We start from the raw sequence: 16,787 nt of genomic DNA, 5'->3' as shown, positions 1-16,787 counted from the left end.
CTCCTTTCCTAAAGGCATTGGAGTTTACAGTTCCAAATCAAGACCAGCAGAATATTAAAATTGAAAAGATAGGTCATCTAATTCCAGCCACATCTTTTTTATTTCAGAGAGGTAAGGCTGCCTTCTGATTGCTCATTATTGAGAATTTTCAATGTAGCAGCATTGTTTATGTTCATACAATCACAGTTACATTATATGAAGCTCATATCACATGATCAAATTTTTTCCTGTTCTACAAACTTTTCTTTTCTTTTCTTTTTTAAAGAAAGGCAGACTGCCACGTGCAGCGCCTCATTTGGATGTGTCTGGAGTCTTGGAAGCTTGACTACCCTACGTTCTCCTACAAATGGACCTTGAGAGCTTGTTTGGAGGTTCTAGCAGGGGAGCGCAGCTACTCATATACCCTTGACCGAAGAACAGTCCTCCTCTATTGGGGATGGTCGCCCTCTTCGACCGAGCGCGCAGCTTCGGGAGGGACGCACATGGAGCGATGAGGGAGGAAGGGGACACCCGCCTAGCCAGCCAGATCAGCCGAATCAACCCTGGCGATCAATGGGGTGACAGATGTCGCAGCCAGATCGCCCTCACATCCTCTACAAACTTTTCTGTGACTTGTACCAACCACACTGCAAAAGGGGGCAAGTTGATGGGGACCATTCGAAACACAGAAACATAGAAGCAGGTCACAGAAATCTTTACTTCTGGGAGTAGGAAGAGGACAGCTTAGAATAGGAAGAAGTGCTGGTTGTTCAAAGGTGTGGCCTGGTGGTCAATCCAAGTATGTGACCATGTGACCAGGACAAATGCTTATCCTACCTGAGACCCAGTTTCCCCATCTGTACAATGGGGATAATTATGCCTTATCTTGGGCAGATTAAGTATACAATGGAAGTAAATGTTTAGAATTATAATAAAAAGTTTAAATAGTAGGGTCTATCATTGTTATCATTACTAGAGTAACAATTCTGAACTCTCAGGTTTTTTAGGCACTTAGTCCCACAGTGCATATGCATTGAGCAGGGTAACCAGGGGTAAGACACTTGAAGCCTCTGTGTGACGTTTTCCTATCTGCTAAAATGGAAGAATAAAGCCTGGTCCTCACCCCCACTGAGGAGTTAGAAATCAACTACAAGTGTGCTTGTGAGCCACTTAATGGCATTTATAGTGCTAAATAAACTGTTATCACTATTTTGGTATTAACTACCACGGAGTTTTAAAAATATTGATGACTAGGGTTTTCAAAGGTACCTGAACTAACCCAAGTTACTTAACCTTCATTAGGATTTACATTTTTCTCAAGCTCAAGTCACCAAGTGGAGTAAGTGCCTAATATTATCCAGCCATAATATTTAAATAAGTCCAGAAGAGGTTTTCTCGTGTGCCTTTATACTGCCTCCCAGAAATTAAATCAGAGGAGAGAATGCTGGTTTAGAGGAATAGACTAATGAATAATTACCATTTGTGGATTTTCCCTAAAGAAAAACATGTCTGTTCTGCTCAAGTACAAACTAAGGTCATGTTTCACAACACGAAAACATGTCTGTTCTGCTCAAGTACAAACTGAGGTCAGAAGCAGACACAGAAGGCTCATATAATGAACACCATGAGGCACTTTTATCACGTCCCAAGGCTCTGGAAGGCATGGTGAGGCTACAAGCCCTACCTATGATCCATTTGCATTGGACCAGGAGCCTGGACTGGAGAGCAGAGCTCAGGACGGGCCTGGGCTGGAAGCTCTCTCTAGTTACTTACTGGCAGTGTGCCTGTGTCCATGGTTACACAGATACAGGAGGGTCCACATGTTTCGATCGAAGGGTAATATGTATTTTGCTACCACTGAGTGTCTCTCTGCTGTGGCAGTATCCGGAAGATGGTGTACATTGTAGTATTGAATGAGGTGGACATGCTCAGAGCAAGTCAGCAGAAGCTGAGCTGAGATAAAGAGATAGCATGTGATTATTTATTCATTCATCTATTAATTTGTTTATTTGGCAAATATTGAGTAGCTGCTGTGCTAGACATCAGCATTGTAGTAGGGAAAACAAGCAGACAGTGAAGTTTACATCGAACAGAAGATTGGCATTAATTAAATTGTTTAAATAAATATACAAGAATTTACATAATTGTGTGTTGTGAGGTCAATAAAGGAGATAAAGGGGAGATCCCCCCGTCAGAGAAGGCCTCTTGCGTGATATCACAATTGAATTAAGACATCACTGTGTGCATTAGTCAGCCAGTGTCAAAGACAAGGAAATATACGAGGCAGAGGGAACAGTGAATACAAAGGCCCAAGGACAACAAAAGGGTTGGCATGTTTGTGCAACAGAAGGGAGAGAAAGCAAGGGCAAGGGTAGTATGACATGACATTGGACAATTTAGGCGGGGTCAGAGGATGCAGGATGTGGCCACCATTGTTTTAAACCTGACTACTGAAATAACAGTGCTTAGAAATGATGGTGGCCTGGACTAGAGTCAACACAATGAGAACAAGAGAGCTGGAAGGGTTTAAGATGTATCTTAGAGGTCAGAACTTAATGATGGATTGAATGTCAGGAATGAGGAAAAGAAAAGCAAGGCTAACGCCTAGCTTAAGTAACTGGATTAGATGCCATTTCTGAGGTCTGAAAGTTAAATAACTTGCCCACCTCATTCAGTTAGGACATTGAAGTCTAGTTTGTGTGAATTCACTTTTTTCATTGCTTTAATCTGTGGAGTGAGGCTACTAGGTTAAAGTCCCAAGATATCTTCCAAATTTGCAATTTAGTACTCATCTAGATTAAACTGTTAATGTAGAAGCATCCTGAGGTATTAAGTAATATTGTCAGAACCTGGTATTTGATAAATAGTGCTATGGTGGAATAAATCTTTCATATCAAAACTTTTGCCAAAATTTGGAAGGTGTTTTTTTCTCACACAAACAAAAGAAATGATGATTTTGTCCATTTTCACTTAGTGTTTTTGGAAGTGCAGTGTTTTTTGGAAGTCTTTTGGCCACAAAGCAGCTTGCTCTCTAAAGTAAGACTACATTATAAATTGTCTTTTGTAATTTCAAACTAAGACTGCAAACCCCAAAAGGTAAATTGCTTACAGGGAAGCAGTTTTTTTAAATATTATTCTTTTTTTTTTAAGTAGTTTATTGTCAAATTGGTTTACATACAACACCCAGTGCTCTTTAATATTTATTTATTTATTTTTGAGAGAGAGAGAGAGAGAAAGAGAGAGAGAGAGAGCATGAACAAGAATGGGGCAGAGAGAGAGGGAGACACAGAATCTGAAGCAGGCTCCAGGATCTGAGCTGTCAGCAGAGCCCAATTTGAGGCTCAAATTCATGAGTTGTTAGATCATGACCTGAGCCAAAGTCGGATGCTTACCAATTGAACCACCCAGGTGACCCAGGGAAGCAGACTTTTTAGATTGTGCGTGGGCTTCTACCCAGAATACAGGCAGGTTTCTACAGAGAGGGAATGGGTGGCATTTCAATGATCCGAAAAACAGCCTGCAGCTCTAATTCACCATCTGGGGCTTACCCATTTTGGCCAGGTCTGAGATTCTATTGCTAATATTGGCACTCCCCACTGTCTCAGAGCAGTAAATTTCTGAAATCCACATTGTGAGATAGATCTTTTTTACCCATAGAAACAATGGAATTGTGTTCTTGACAAAGGAATTGGCAGGCCTTGAATCTTAAGTATATCCAACAACATATGAGTAAAGAAAAGCAGCCACTCTGAGTCTATTAATAGATCCTCCCTTATTGGACTATAAACCCCTGAACCTGTTAGGATGCTATGAGGAACAGAAGAATCCAACTTAAAAAGCCACAAGTAGTAAAGATATTTAATGTCTTACAAGACAAGTTGGTTTCAGGCTTGTTCAGCAGTTCCCTGATGTCTTAGGGACTCAGGCTCTTTACCACCCTGAGGCTCAAGACGGCTGGCACAGTTCTGGGAAACACATGAGCCAACATGGGACCAAAGAAGCAGATCATTTTCTTCCTTGTGTCTCTGTTAATGAGAGAGAAAGCCTTTCCCAGAAGCTCCAAGCAGACCTCCCTTAGAGGTTTATCCGTGGAGCACCCAGTTCCCCCCATGCAGATACTGGGACATTATCCTAGACTTTTCCCTCTCTTTTTAATTTCCCTCACTCTCTATGACCTCTCTATTCAGGTTTTAAGTAATCTGTCTCCTACCCTCTATCTACATTAATTCAGATGCTCATTATCTCTATCTTTCTTCCTGGATCTGGTTTATTTTCCATATTGCTACTGAAATGATCTTTTAGAATACATATCTCATCATGACACTATCCTGCTTAAAATCCTTCTGTGATTCTTAATCACATATATGATTAAATTTCAATTTTTTTTTCTAGGTGTAGGAATGACCTCTCCCTTCCTCTTTTATTAACAAAAGACTTACCTGGCAGCTCAGTACAGCTAGCAGATTGGTGTAGAGCTGCTGTGCTGAAATGGGGGACCAGTAGACAGGTGGATTCCTCTGCTTCCCTCACAGGGAGGCCCAAAGCCCTTCCCTGAACCCCCAGCAGTACCGGCAAGTGGAAACAAGCCAATTAGGAGTGTCAACCAGGCTAATGGCACAGGCTTAGATGGTAGTGGAGGCCAAGGTCAGGAATGTGGTCTCTCAGAGTATGCAGAGTGAGAAGGGAAGACCAAAGAGAATACACTGCCCCCAAGCCATGCAATATCCAAGGAAGCAATGTTTCTTTTTTTTTTAAGTTTATTTATTTATTTTGAGAAAGCAGGGAGAGGCAGAGAGAAAAGGAGAGAACAAGAGTCCCAAGCAAGGTCTGCACTGTCAGCATAGAGCCCAATACAGGGCTCAATCTCACAAACTGTGGAATCATGACTTAAGCTGAAATCAAGAGTCAGAAGCTTAACTGACTGAGCCACCCAGGCACCCCTGAAGTAATGTTTCTGTTTCACCTTTCATACTTTAAGAATCTGCCTTATATTCTCTGATTATGTTAGACAAGTTAACCCAATCATATTCTTGAGGAGAAAGTGAGGATGGTTGAAGACCAAAAGGCAGCTAATATCAAAAACTGAGGATAATAATTTCTAATTGATGAATTATTTTTGTGTTTACATTTTCATTTTTATAGTGTTTTTAAAGGTAAAAGATTTGTAATTTGCCTGGATAATCCCTAAGATTAATTTTTTTCTCTTTCACAAAGCTTTTTTTAATCAGAAATCCTGAGTTAACCAATATTTCATGTATTTCCATTTTTGATCAAGGCAGTATTGAGTTAAGTAGGCTTAAGAATGGAATTTCAAACTAAGCTATAATACCTGAATATATTAAATACCTAATTATTCTTCCTGCTCTTGATATTGACCTACATTTATTCTTTATGTCCATATAAGAATTCTGTCTTATTTCTTCTTCTGTAAAGACGACAGAGCTGTTTAGATGCAGTTTACATTCCGTTATAGAATATGACCTTCTAAAGGAGGAGGGAAATACTAATGAAGATGTTGATGGATAATTTTAACGAGGAAAGGCGTTAACAGTTTGAAGCAACAGCTTAATGGGTTGTGCATTTCAGCGGGAATTTGCATACTCAGTGACGTTGTCAGCAGGGTGGGGGGGAGAGTGAAAAGAGCTGGGCAGAGGACACTGGGCAGAAATTAAGGGCAATCTCTAAGTAGACTAGAACTGTCCCACTCCTACTTGCTCTTATCCATTCTCATTTCAAGAAGGGTTTGAGAAGAGCTTGTCCTTTTCTGTCTTGTATTGGCAAGCAGGTCATCTGTCTTGCTTCTCTTCTCACTCTGAGCACCCCAACCCCCATCTTCCATCTACCTCCATCTCCTCTCTATCATCGCTGTAGGTCTTTTTGCTTCTCCCTTTATAGTCTGTCCCCATCACACCTTGGAGCTGACCTGTTTCTGGCTACCAGTCTTTGCCCGCAGACTTTATATAGGCAAGCTTGTAGAGGCAGCTCCTTCATGGCTCCCCATGGCGGCATAAGCTCAGGCTCTTGGCATCTGTCATTTCCTGCCTCTTCCAGCCCCTCTAACTGAGGAGCCCACACGACCTTTCTCTCCCCACCTTCTGGGACTCCACAGACATGAGGCACCAATAAGAAGCAAAAACTATGTATCAATTGTCTGAAGCTTCAAATTGATTTGGATTCTCTCCTAATCCTTTTAAATGTGATATGTGTTTAAATTGAGAGGAGCAGAAACAAAAATGATTTGGGACAATGATAATGTTATCCTAGCTTATTTCAGTAACACTCTAACATGGTTAAGAAAATGGACTGTCAGATTGGATCAGTGTTGTTGAAGTGAACAGCTATCATTCTCAGAGTGTCTGGAGTTAAATTCTCACCCAGCAGGAGCAGTTTTAATGACTGAAGAATCCAGTAACACGGAGAAATAGCTGAATCTCAATGCACTGCTGACCTCTCACGTTGCTCCTCTCTCTTCTGTTTTTCAGGTACAACGTGTTTGATTGCTCTACTCTCAGATAAGGACCTCACTGTGGCCAATGTGGGTGACTCAAGAGGGGTCCTGTGTGACAAGGATGGGAACGCCATTCCTTTATCTCATGATCACAAACCTTACCAACTGAAAGAGCGAAAGAGGATAAAGAGAGCTGGTGAGCTTGTGAATACCTCCAAGGACTGTCTGCCATCCTGTTCGGTGAACAAGGTGGCTTGCTTGGATTGCTTGTGGGGGATGAGATGTTAAGTCACCCAGCGATTAGTAGTTGAACACAGAGGTTGGTGCTGAGGTAGCTGAGACTTAACTTTGTGACATTTGTCAAATGGCCGTGGAACTTGCCCTTCTTCATGGCCAAAGATTCCAAAAGGGCCCCGAAAAAGCCCTTTACCTGTTGAAAAGCTAACGAGATCTTTGGGCGCCTGCTTGCCATACCCTCTTTCCCTCCAGCCACCCCAAACCACTAACCATTCCCCAAATGAACCATGTTTCCAGTAGCTCTTTGCCTTTGCACAGGCCATCCCCACCATCCATTGGATAACGATCACTTGTCCTTTATGATTCAATTTAAAGGTATCCTTTTGGAAGTCTTCCCTTTCACTGCACCAAAGCCTCCACCAGTCTGGATTAGATGCCCCTTCATCTTTCCCAGCATCCTATGTGGGTAACCTATCGGGTTACCTTTCACAATGTATGGACGTACTTGGCTCTCCTATCTGTCCTGCCTTCCTGATTGTGAGCTCTCTGAACTTGGTCTTGTTCCTCTCTCTGCTCCCAGCACCTAGCTCAGTGAGTGCCTGGCACAAGCAAATCTTCTGCGGTGGGGCTACGGATGTCCCTTTTTTATTCATTTCTTTCAATATCTAGAGGCTGGGATACAAACTTCTATTCTGGAATTGAGATGGCACAAGAATGGAGTAGATAGACATTAACAATAAAATAAGTAAAAATAGGTAAGTTATCTGGTGTATTACAAAGTGATAATCATTATGAAGAGACACAAAGCAGGCAAGCGAATGGGGAGTGTCAGGCATGGTCTCTATAGGCCTCACCAAGATTACATTAGGACAGAGACTTGAAAGAAGATCAGTTGATGATTACATTTTCATAATTCACTTTGGAGGGGTTGTTTTCTAGCTGTGAAAGGGAGGAACCCTTCCCTCTGCAGCCTGACAAGCACAGCGCGCAGGCTCTGCATGGCATGCCAGGCGGCAGACCCAGCTGTCCAAGGGGAGCTCATATACCCTGGGTCTTTGACCAGAATGGGCCCCTGCTGCCCGGGGTAATTGCAGTTGACTCTCGGTCTCTACAGGTCAGCTTCTGCCAAGAACTTAATCAGCATTTGAGTTTTTACAGTAGGAAGCTGTACTGTTGAGTCAAAAAGTGTTGAATTTTATTACAACCTTCTGCTTCGGTGACAGCTTGAGATGCAGAATAATTTTTAATGAAAGCTTTGGTCAGGTTTTTTGTTGGTAGGATGGAACAAACGATGTTTTAGGAGCATCTATCCAGCTTCAAGCAATATGAGTGAGATTGCTGGCTTCCTTACTTACAAAGACACCATTTCCCTGTGAGTCCACTGCAACCCTGGACTTAAGATACAGTTAGCCTGTGCTTGTGTAAACACAGGCAAGGGTGTGTGGAATACACAGTACCTGGAAACATCATCATAGCATCCAGCGTGCCCCTCTGAAATGGCATTCCCATTTCATCCTTCCTCCTTGTCCCTGCCAGACCCACCACCTGCACCCCGACCAGGATGCTTTATAGAAGCCAATTTGGACACAGTCTCCAAGGAAGTTAATCTACCCGGCTATGTCAAGGGTGTATTTTATAGCAAGGCTTAAGGGACAGTGACTGGTTTTATTACCTTTATGTGTGTTTTCTCTGACCTCAGCCTTCCTTTCAGGACATCTTTCCCTATCCTCCTTAGCATAACAACACTGCAACCCGTCTGAGCCAAATGCACGTTGGTCCTTCTGTCTTCATTCCTTTTATTGTTTCCAACAAAAGCAATGGTATCAGCTGCCATTTATTGTTTGTTCACTTTATTCTGGGAGCCAAGCCTGGTTCTTTACATATGCTTTCTTTTTACTTACCTTATGAGGTTGATAATGTCATCAGCCTCATTTTACAGCCAAGGAAGTGGAGCCTCAAAGAGGCATGTGTGCCCAAGGACACAGAGCTAGTGAATGGTGAGATAGGACATAGAGACCAGGACATAGACTCCAGAGCCCTTGCTTCTGCCCACTAGACCACATTTCCTGGAATGTTCTCATACATCTCTGCCCATAGAAGTCCTACCTGTCATTCAAAGCTCAGCTTTATTGTTAACTCCTCCCTATCACAAGGATATCATTGCTCCTTCTCCTGACTATAGCATTTAGCAGGTACTAGTTTCTCCCTGAAAGAATCCTGCTTTTTTTTTAAAAATTTATTTAAATCCAAGTCAGTTGACATACAGTGTAATGATGATTTCAGGAATAGAATTCAGTGATTCATCACTTATATGTAATACCCAGTGCTCATCCCAGCAGGTGCCCTCCTTAATGTCCATTGCCCATTTAGCCCATCCCCCTACCCAACACCCTGCCAGGAACCCTCAGTTTGTACTCTGTATTTAAGAATCTCTTATGGTTTGTCTTCCTTCCTGTTTTTAGCTTATTTTTGCTTGTCTTCCCCTATGTTCATCTGTTTTGTTTCTTAAGTTCCACGTATGAGTCAAATTATGTGATACTTGTCTTTCTCTGACTGACTTATTTCACTTAGCATAATATACTCTAGTTACATCCACATTGTACAAATGGCAAGATTTCAAGGAAATCTTTGCTTTGTGCTTACAGTTGTCAATACATGTGGCTTTTCCTTTCTGCTATACTGTCTACTTCTTTCAAGAAAGGTCTGGATCTTATATAACTTTATAACCTGTAAATCACCTTGTGTGGAGTATACATTTAATAAGAAGCTGACAAATAATATGTGAATGAAAAATGTTCTAGCTCCCGTCAAGAAAAAATAATGATAGATGATATCAAGTGCATGTTATGTTAGGCACTATGCTAAGTGATTTATATGGGATAAGTCCTTTATTTCTCACAACTCTGGAATAGGTACTGTTATTACCCATGCTTTGTAGTCAGAGAAAACTAGAATCAGAGAGATAGAGCTTCTTTTCTGAAGTCATACATAGCTACAAGTGACAGAGCCAAGAATCAAATCTAAGCAGTCTGACCCAAGAGCCTGAGCCTTTAACTACTGTGCTAAAATATACCTTTCTTTAATGCTGTTCCAGTCTGGAGAGTTGTTTTGAGATCTCGATGCACCCAAGCCTCAAGCTAAGTGAAGTAGCCCAGTGTGGATCTCTGGTTTCATTCTTATGTCTTTCAGCACTCTTTTGTAATTGTCATCAAGTCCCTAGCCTGGTGCTCCATCAAGGTGTTGTTGAGTTAAAACCAATGCCCTTACCTACTCTCAATATCTTTCTACTCTCAATATTTGTATTGATATAGTCCTCAGGGCCTTTAAGATGCCAAAGATGAGGACATGAGGATCTACTAGTAGAATATGAAACCTCAAGCCATGTGGTGGGAATATTCTCCTGGCAGTGCCCAGGGGAGTTGAGGGGGGCACATGCAATAGATGAACCTTTTGTACACATACCCAGACTCTACCATGTGTGTGAGATAACAGCTAGTCAAGCTAATGGGTTCATTCTGTCTTTGCAGGTGGTTTCATCAGTTTCAATGGCTCCTGGAGGGTCCAGGGAATCCTGGCCATGTCTCGATCCCTGGGGGATTATCCGCTGAAAAATCTCAATGTGGTCATTCCAGACCCAGATATCCTGACCTTTGACCTGGATAAGCTCCAGCCTGAGTTCATGATCTTGGCATCAGATGGCCTCTGGGATGCTTTCAGCAATGAAGAAGCTGTTCGATTCATCAAGGAGCGCTTGGATGAACCTCATTTTGGAGCTAAGAGCATAGTTTTACAGTCTTTTTACAGAGGCTGCCCTGACAATATAACAGTCATGGTGGTGAAGTTCAGGAATAGCAGCAAAACAGAAGAGCAGTGAACCCTTCAGGGTCTCAGCTGCCTTAGACTAAAGGACTTTCAACACACTGGTCTCTTTTAATGTAGTGAAAGGCGTGGGAGTTATAGTTAGGATCATCCACCCAGACATGGGATTCCCCCTCCCTGGTGGCCATAGGTCTATATGCAGAAATGAACAGAGGGTGCTCTCGGCCACTGTAGCCGAGAGGCTGGAAAGTGGTTTCTTCATATTTTCCCAATTCTTTCATCTGATGTTCAAAATATATAAATATATAGCTGTAGATTCACATGTATGAAGTGAATGGCATATGTGCCATATATTCCCCCACTTGAGATTCTTTTCAAGATCTCTTTTCAAGATACAGGGTCCTCCGGGCATCAGACTTTGTCCTCTCTTTGGAGCCTTGAACAGAGCAGGCCTCCAGAGCTGCAGGAGACAGGCTGCAGCGTCACCTGTGAGCCAGGGCTGGTGCATCAACGCCTGTTGCTGAGAGGCAGAGCTATCCTGAGAATGCTTTGTCCTCCTGAGCCCAGATTTTTCTGCTCAGCAGCAGCCCAGATACAGATTTGGAATGGTTTATCGTTCCGTGGCTGCTCTTGGAGACCGAGGGGAGTGGGGAGGATGAGAGCCGCCTGCACAGCAGACATAACCTTTTCCCCTGACTTCCTTTATTAGTTAAATAGACTCTGTGTACCATTTGACCAGTCTTTGTGCGTTTATCCTAATTGTGCATGACCTTAACCTTTTACTTCTACCTTACCTTATGTAAGGGGCAGCTGTGAAACTTCACCACCAGGCACCATGATTTTTTGTCTTCCCAAGCAACCTATTAGGGAAAATGAATAATGCAAATCACAATACCATGATTCCTTCAGTCTTTAAGGGTAGAGGAAAATAGTGGCCAAATAAGTCACAATGCCTCTTGGGAAATCTGCTCTTTGCTTTAGGAGAGAGAGCTGGTGAGGTCACCACCCCGAACTGAGCCCCAGCGGCCAGTTTTAGTGTGGGTTTTTTTTTTTCTCTGCTATCCTGTTAGCTTTCATGTCTTTCAAGCAGTGTTCAGAGAAGCAGCAGCCTAGAATTGCGTATGTGTTCCCACTGTGGCTTGGCATTTGGTGAGAAATGCTGGCATGTGCTTCTCCTTGACAGTGGAAAGGCAGCAGCAGGTAACATTTGGTAGCAGATCACCATCCACACCAGGTTCCTTTCCCCAGGGAAACACAATCCACCCCCCACTGCCCCACCCTGTGTTTCAAGACAACCCAGCTGACTGGGAATTCAAGTTTAAACATGTATTGTTAAGTGGCTCAGAGTTATTTCTGGGCAAAGCTTGCTGCTCTTCATTTCCTATCACCAAAGTCATGTTTCCAATCTCAGTATTGTATAAATTAATTGACAGAAAATGCTGGGTCATCCTGTTTGCCTGGCTGATGTGGCTCAAACAACCAAATAAGATTTTTGTTGTGTCTCTGCCCCTCTGTTTCTGAAATGTCAAGGTGTCCACCTGGTTTTGTCCTTCTCAAGTGGGCACTTGTCGTTAGAGCTTCTCAAAGGCCACATTACTTGACCACCTCCTATTCACGGTGCTCCTTCCCCCTCCCTTCTTCAACTGTGGAGCTTTCCAAAAGTAGGTTCCAGGGGAGGACATGGGAGGATGAAAAGATTCCCTGTGGCTGCCAAGGACTGCACCATCTTGAGTCCTTCAAGCACTCACCTTTGTTTGACTTCTATTAGAATTAATAATGGTTTCCCAAGAGATTTGGCTCACTTTGGTAAACTGTAACATTAGAATTTCCAACCTTAGAATGAGAACCCTGATTATTTTTTTAGCTATAGAATATTCCAGTACGAAATATCTGCCATCATTTTAGATTGAAGTATTTGTGTATTAAGAGACAGTTAGCATTTGGATGTGTATATTTGGGCGGGGGTCAGGAGAGGAATATAGGAGTCATGCTGGTTGTGCTCAGTGATGGGATGGTCGAGCCAGGTGGCCCCAGTTTGCTTGGAGATCTAGGACACTCTGACTCTGGAGTTACCAAAGCCCAGCAGGAATAAGCAGTTTCAGCATGTTATGCTACACAGTCCGTTTTCTCTTTTTATTTTTAACTTAACCCTAAAATTCCTAATAACAAGAGAAAGAAATTGTTAAATTCCATGATCATTGTTACTGTCTAAAATGAAAATAGAAATGTTTTGGTGAAGATAAAAGGCAAAGCCACAGTAAAGTCATGTTTGTCTACCCTGCACATTGTCTTCCTAGGTGGACTGAGTGCAGGAGTGCATGCGTTCCCCTCCAGCTGAGGTTCACAAGGCAGCTTCTGAATTTTGCTTAGTAGAATTAATTCCTTTCTGAATTTAACCATGTAATGTGTGTATCTCCTACTCTCTTTCTTTCTGCCTCTTTTCCTCCCACTTTGGCTTGTAGATTTTTCAAAGATAGACATTTTAGGCAAAACAGTAGAAGTTTGATTAATAGCTGTGTCTAAAATTAGAGTACTTTGCTTCCTTCCCCTGGCCTGGAGCTCTCTCTGACCCTCTGTCCCTCTGTTTGGGGTCTGCAGACATCACCCCTGGGGTGCCCTGTGGCTCATCTTCTAGGAACAAGGGAAGTTGAATCTAGCCTTTAGGGAAATTGACTTGAGAAGTTTGCATGTGAAACTTCCCTCAACAGCACTGCCAAAGATTTGAAATTGTCGCAGGAGGCTGCCCAGACTCCCCAGCCCGAGTTCGCATTGCCAATAGCCCCATGGTGCCAAATTTTGGGATGATTTTGCAGTCTTTTAGGAATGAAGTTGGGAATGAATGACCACATGCTTATGAGCCCCCAGCAAGATGCCACGCCCAGAGCTTCATCAATGCACTGCTCCCCTGCTGCTCCACTGGCAATTTGTACTCTTAACATGGGTTGGGATTGGGGGCAGGGGTAGAACAAGGTAGGGAAACTTTTCAAAAAATTCATTGTATTTTCAATTCTTTAATCAAAGGAATAAACAATACTTACCTAAAAAACTCCAAAGCTAGTTCCTAAGACCTGCATTTATTTTATGTGACCAACTTGTCCAAGGCACGTAACTCTGAAGTCCCTATTCTAATACAACACGACTGTGCACAGATGTACTCATTACTGGTAAGCAGTGGCTATATTCTATTCCTTACTGTAGATAAAAGGTATTGGTGTCTTGAATCTTGTCTATGTAATAAGGGTATTATGAAGAGTTTTATAGAGTAAAGGAGCATATGCAGTCTAGATAATTTAAAACAGGGCTTAGTTCATACAACTGTAATGATTTCAACCCACCTACATTTTGTGCAAACGGGATCGCATTAGAATGATGGCATCATCATTTCAATCCTATCTGAAGTAAATCTAGGAAATTGATCACGTGATTGAATTGGGATATCTGGGAATACATGAGAGATAGACAAAGGAGTGATCACTTTTCCTTTGCTAGGTAGACCGTGGTTTTCTGGACTTCTCCACCCTGAGTTATTGCCAGATCTAATACTCTTACAACTGTGTCAGTGAAGAAGGTTTAGAAGGGACAACATTTCATAGCGCATTTGAAAGTCTAAGAATACATGCCGTGGATAAAGCTTTATTCTTTAATGATTTCAGAAAAAAATGTTTTTCCTTTGACACATCATCATTAGACTGATCTTCCTTAATATTCTCCCCAGATTGCCTTAGCTTGTGTCACACCAGCATTCCTGAACCAGCTCTGCAGAAATGACATGACTGTTAGATACCACACTGGGGTCTATTTAATTGCCTCTAGATTAAATCATTGGTATCTAGACTTTTGAGCTACTTAGCCGAACATTGCAGGAGTAATAGAATCCAATGTTCCCCAAAGTGTGTTTTATAGAACATAAGTTCCAAAGATGCTCTTCCAAATATAGGGTTCCATGGTCAAATGAGTTGGGGAAACATACTATTTTATCATACTATGTGCATATAAGCACATAGAAGGTTTTAATTTAAATGTCTTATGGCAGGGACAGGGGGTCAAGGAGAGTGAAACATACAACAAATGTAATTTAAGTTAGCTCAGTGTTTTTCAGATTAATTTGGACAGAAACTTTTTTGAGCAACACCTAGTAACATTCCAAGGAGCTTGTGTTCCACAGGACCCGCGCTGGGAAATCTGGTATACGGAAATATTTTCTCATGCACTATGACTCTTGTAGCAGCAGTTCAGTTTGCAATTTTGAAACACTAGTCCTTTCACATAGGAGGCTGATTTGTCAGTAAAAGCAGTGTTAAGACACAGTATGACTTCATAAGCCCATCAGCAGCCTCCCATTGATGATAGAAGCCCAGAAGTCCTACCTGAAGCTCTAAACTTCTCTCTTCTTTTATGTGAATAATAAGCAGGAGCCTTACTGTAGTTAGGGATTTCTCAGATTCATTTCAGGGGCTTTCCTTCTGTTTTTGAAGTTACCTCTTGGTTTTCCAGATGGAATCAAAACAAATATATTTATATTTCATCACTATGTGAGAGTTTAAATATATATATTTAAAATAATAGTTCAGGGGAAAAGACATTTGGTTTTAATTCATTTAAAATTTTTAACTCGATTTTAAAAATTATGTATCCATTGTGTAATAATGGAAATGTAAACGATTAACACTTCTTTACTCTCTTTCCTCTGTCATTTTTTCCAGATGCAACCAAAAAATCTGAAATCAATCAAAGCTCATTTATTCTAAAATCCCTGTCCCATATTTTTCCACCTTTCACACTTTATGTCCAGGATACTTTGGTGAGTTATCTCCTGCATAAAATGTAGGGCTTGATTATATAGCTTCATAGTCCTCACTCAGCCTGGGCAGTGCTGGGAAGCTCTGAGTGGCAACCCCAAAATAACATGAAATAAATTTAGTCCAAAATGTGGTGCACAGGGAATTTAGGGTAACTTCATTAACTCAGAATTACCTCCACTGTTTAGGAATATACCCACCCTGTAGACATTATCCAAACTAGTAAAAAACTGAAAGTCAAATTGCTCAGGCTAGGTGGCAGATAGCAGAGGGCAAGTGACAGTTGACACTGCACTGCTTCCATCAGATATGTGCTTCTGGATGTTTTTTAATATGTAAATTGTTTTGCTAATTCATAATACTGATGCTTTGTCCATTTTATTTTACCACTATTAAGCTGCAGACTGTTTAACTAAGGGATGATTATGCTAATTTTGATGTATAATGACCATACCAGCATCCATATAAGCACTTTCTTAAATCCAAGCTAAGGACTTTGTAGAGAGCATGTAGTAGCTGTGCATTTTAACAATCATCATAGTCATTTTCATAGTTCAAAACTCTACCAGCCAGCAAGCAGAAAGATGTAAATTATATTTAGAGATGTGGTTCCATTTATTCTAGAAGTCCTATAATCTGGTATTATTTAGCTACAAAATCCCCCCTGACATTTGCCAAATCCAAATTAATCTCAAAGCCTCCAAGGACGTGAGTCCTTGGCTCTAGCACCAGTGGATTGCTGTGAAGGGTCTGGTGGCAGATTGTTGTGGGTGAACGTTGAGGGCAGGACCATGTGCCTGTGTCACTCGTTACCGCTGTAGGAGAGGGAGTGTGTATCAGCCACACTCTCCCATCACCATTTGTCATGAGGAAATTCAGAGGTTAAAGATGATATCATGCATTAGCTCAACATGCTTCTATATAAATCTGACAATGCATAATTTAACACGTTTTCGCACATAAGCAATGGTAGAAGTAGTAATCAAGGAACTGGGGAAGAACATCTTAAGGGTACCCAGGCATTAAAAATGTAAAATGTAGGTTTTCCAAAATTTGGATTATCAGTCTTCTGCCATGCATGGGTCATATTTAATAGCAATTGCTGGCACGTGCACACAGATCAGTAGAAGGCAATTGTTCCTGCGTCTTACCTACTCAGACGAGTGGCTTCCTACTTAGAGTATTGGCTAATGCTTTTTTTATGTGTTGATAAAGACAGAATTCTAAAGCTCCTTTTATAGGACTGCTCGAACAGCAGAATGACATCTAAGAAAAATAGTTTGGAACCTTTTTTTAATTAAAATTAATTTCCAGTATGGTCAAAGTCAGAATGTAAAGAAAAGCATTTTCAAGAGAATATGAGACAAAATTAAAGGAGAATACTATAAAAAGAAATATTTTAAATTAAGAAAAGAAGGCATATTTTATTACATTATGAATCATGCTTTCTGCTACAGTTTTTCTGAAGTTAAGGAGATAACATTGAAATAAGAAAATGAACATTG

General features: G+C 41.4%; 1 protein-coding gene across 3 annotated transcripts in view; it reads left to right on the top strand.

The window, feature by feature from the left end:
- PPM1L (protein phosphatase, Mg2+/Mn2+ dependent 1L) overlaps window positions 1–13,536 on the top strand; it is a 288,635-nt gene extending 275,099 nt beyond the window's left edge. For all 3 annotated transcript variants that reach the window (XM_029939956.1, XM_029939958.1, XM_029939959.1), the window contains 2 exons: window positions 6,462–6,623; window positions 10,192–13,536. In XM_029939956.1, the coding sequence (XP_029795816.1) occupies window positions 6,462–6,623; window positions 10,192–10,538 (509 nt within the window). In that variant the 3' untranslated portion in view covers window positions 10,539–13,536. The remainder of the gene's footprint in view (window positions 1–6,461; window positions 6,624–10,191) is intronic.
- The last annotated feature ends 3,251 nt before the right edge of the window (window positions 13,537–16,787 follow it).

The sequence above is a fragment of the Suricata suricatta genome, chromosome 5 (assembly GCF_006229205.1).
Source record: "Suricata suricatta isolate VVHF042 chromosome 5, meerkat_22Aug2017_6uvM2_HiC, whole genome shotgun sequence".
Lineage (NCBI taxonomy): Eukaryota > Metazoa > Chordata > Mammalia > Carnivora > Herpestidae > Suricata > Suricata suricatta.
This window is presented reverse-complemented; position numbering and strand designations above follow the sequence as displayed.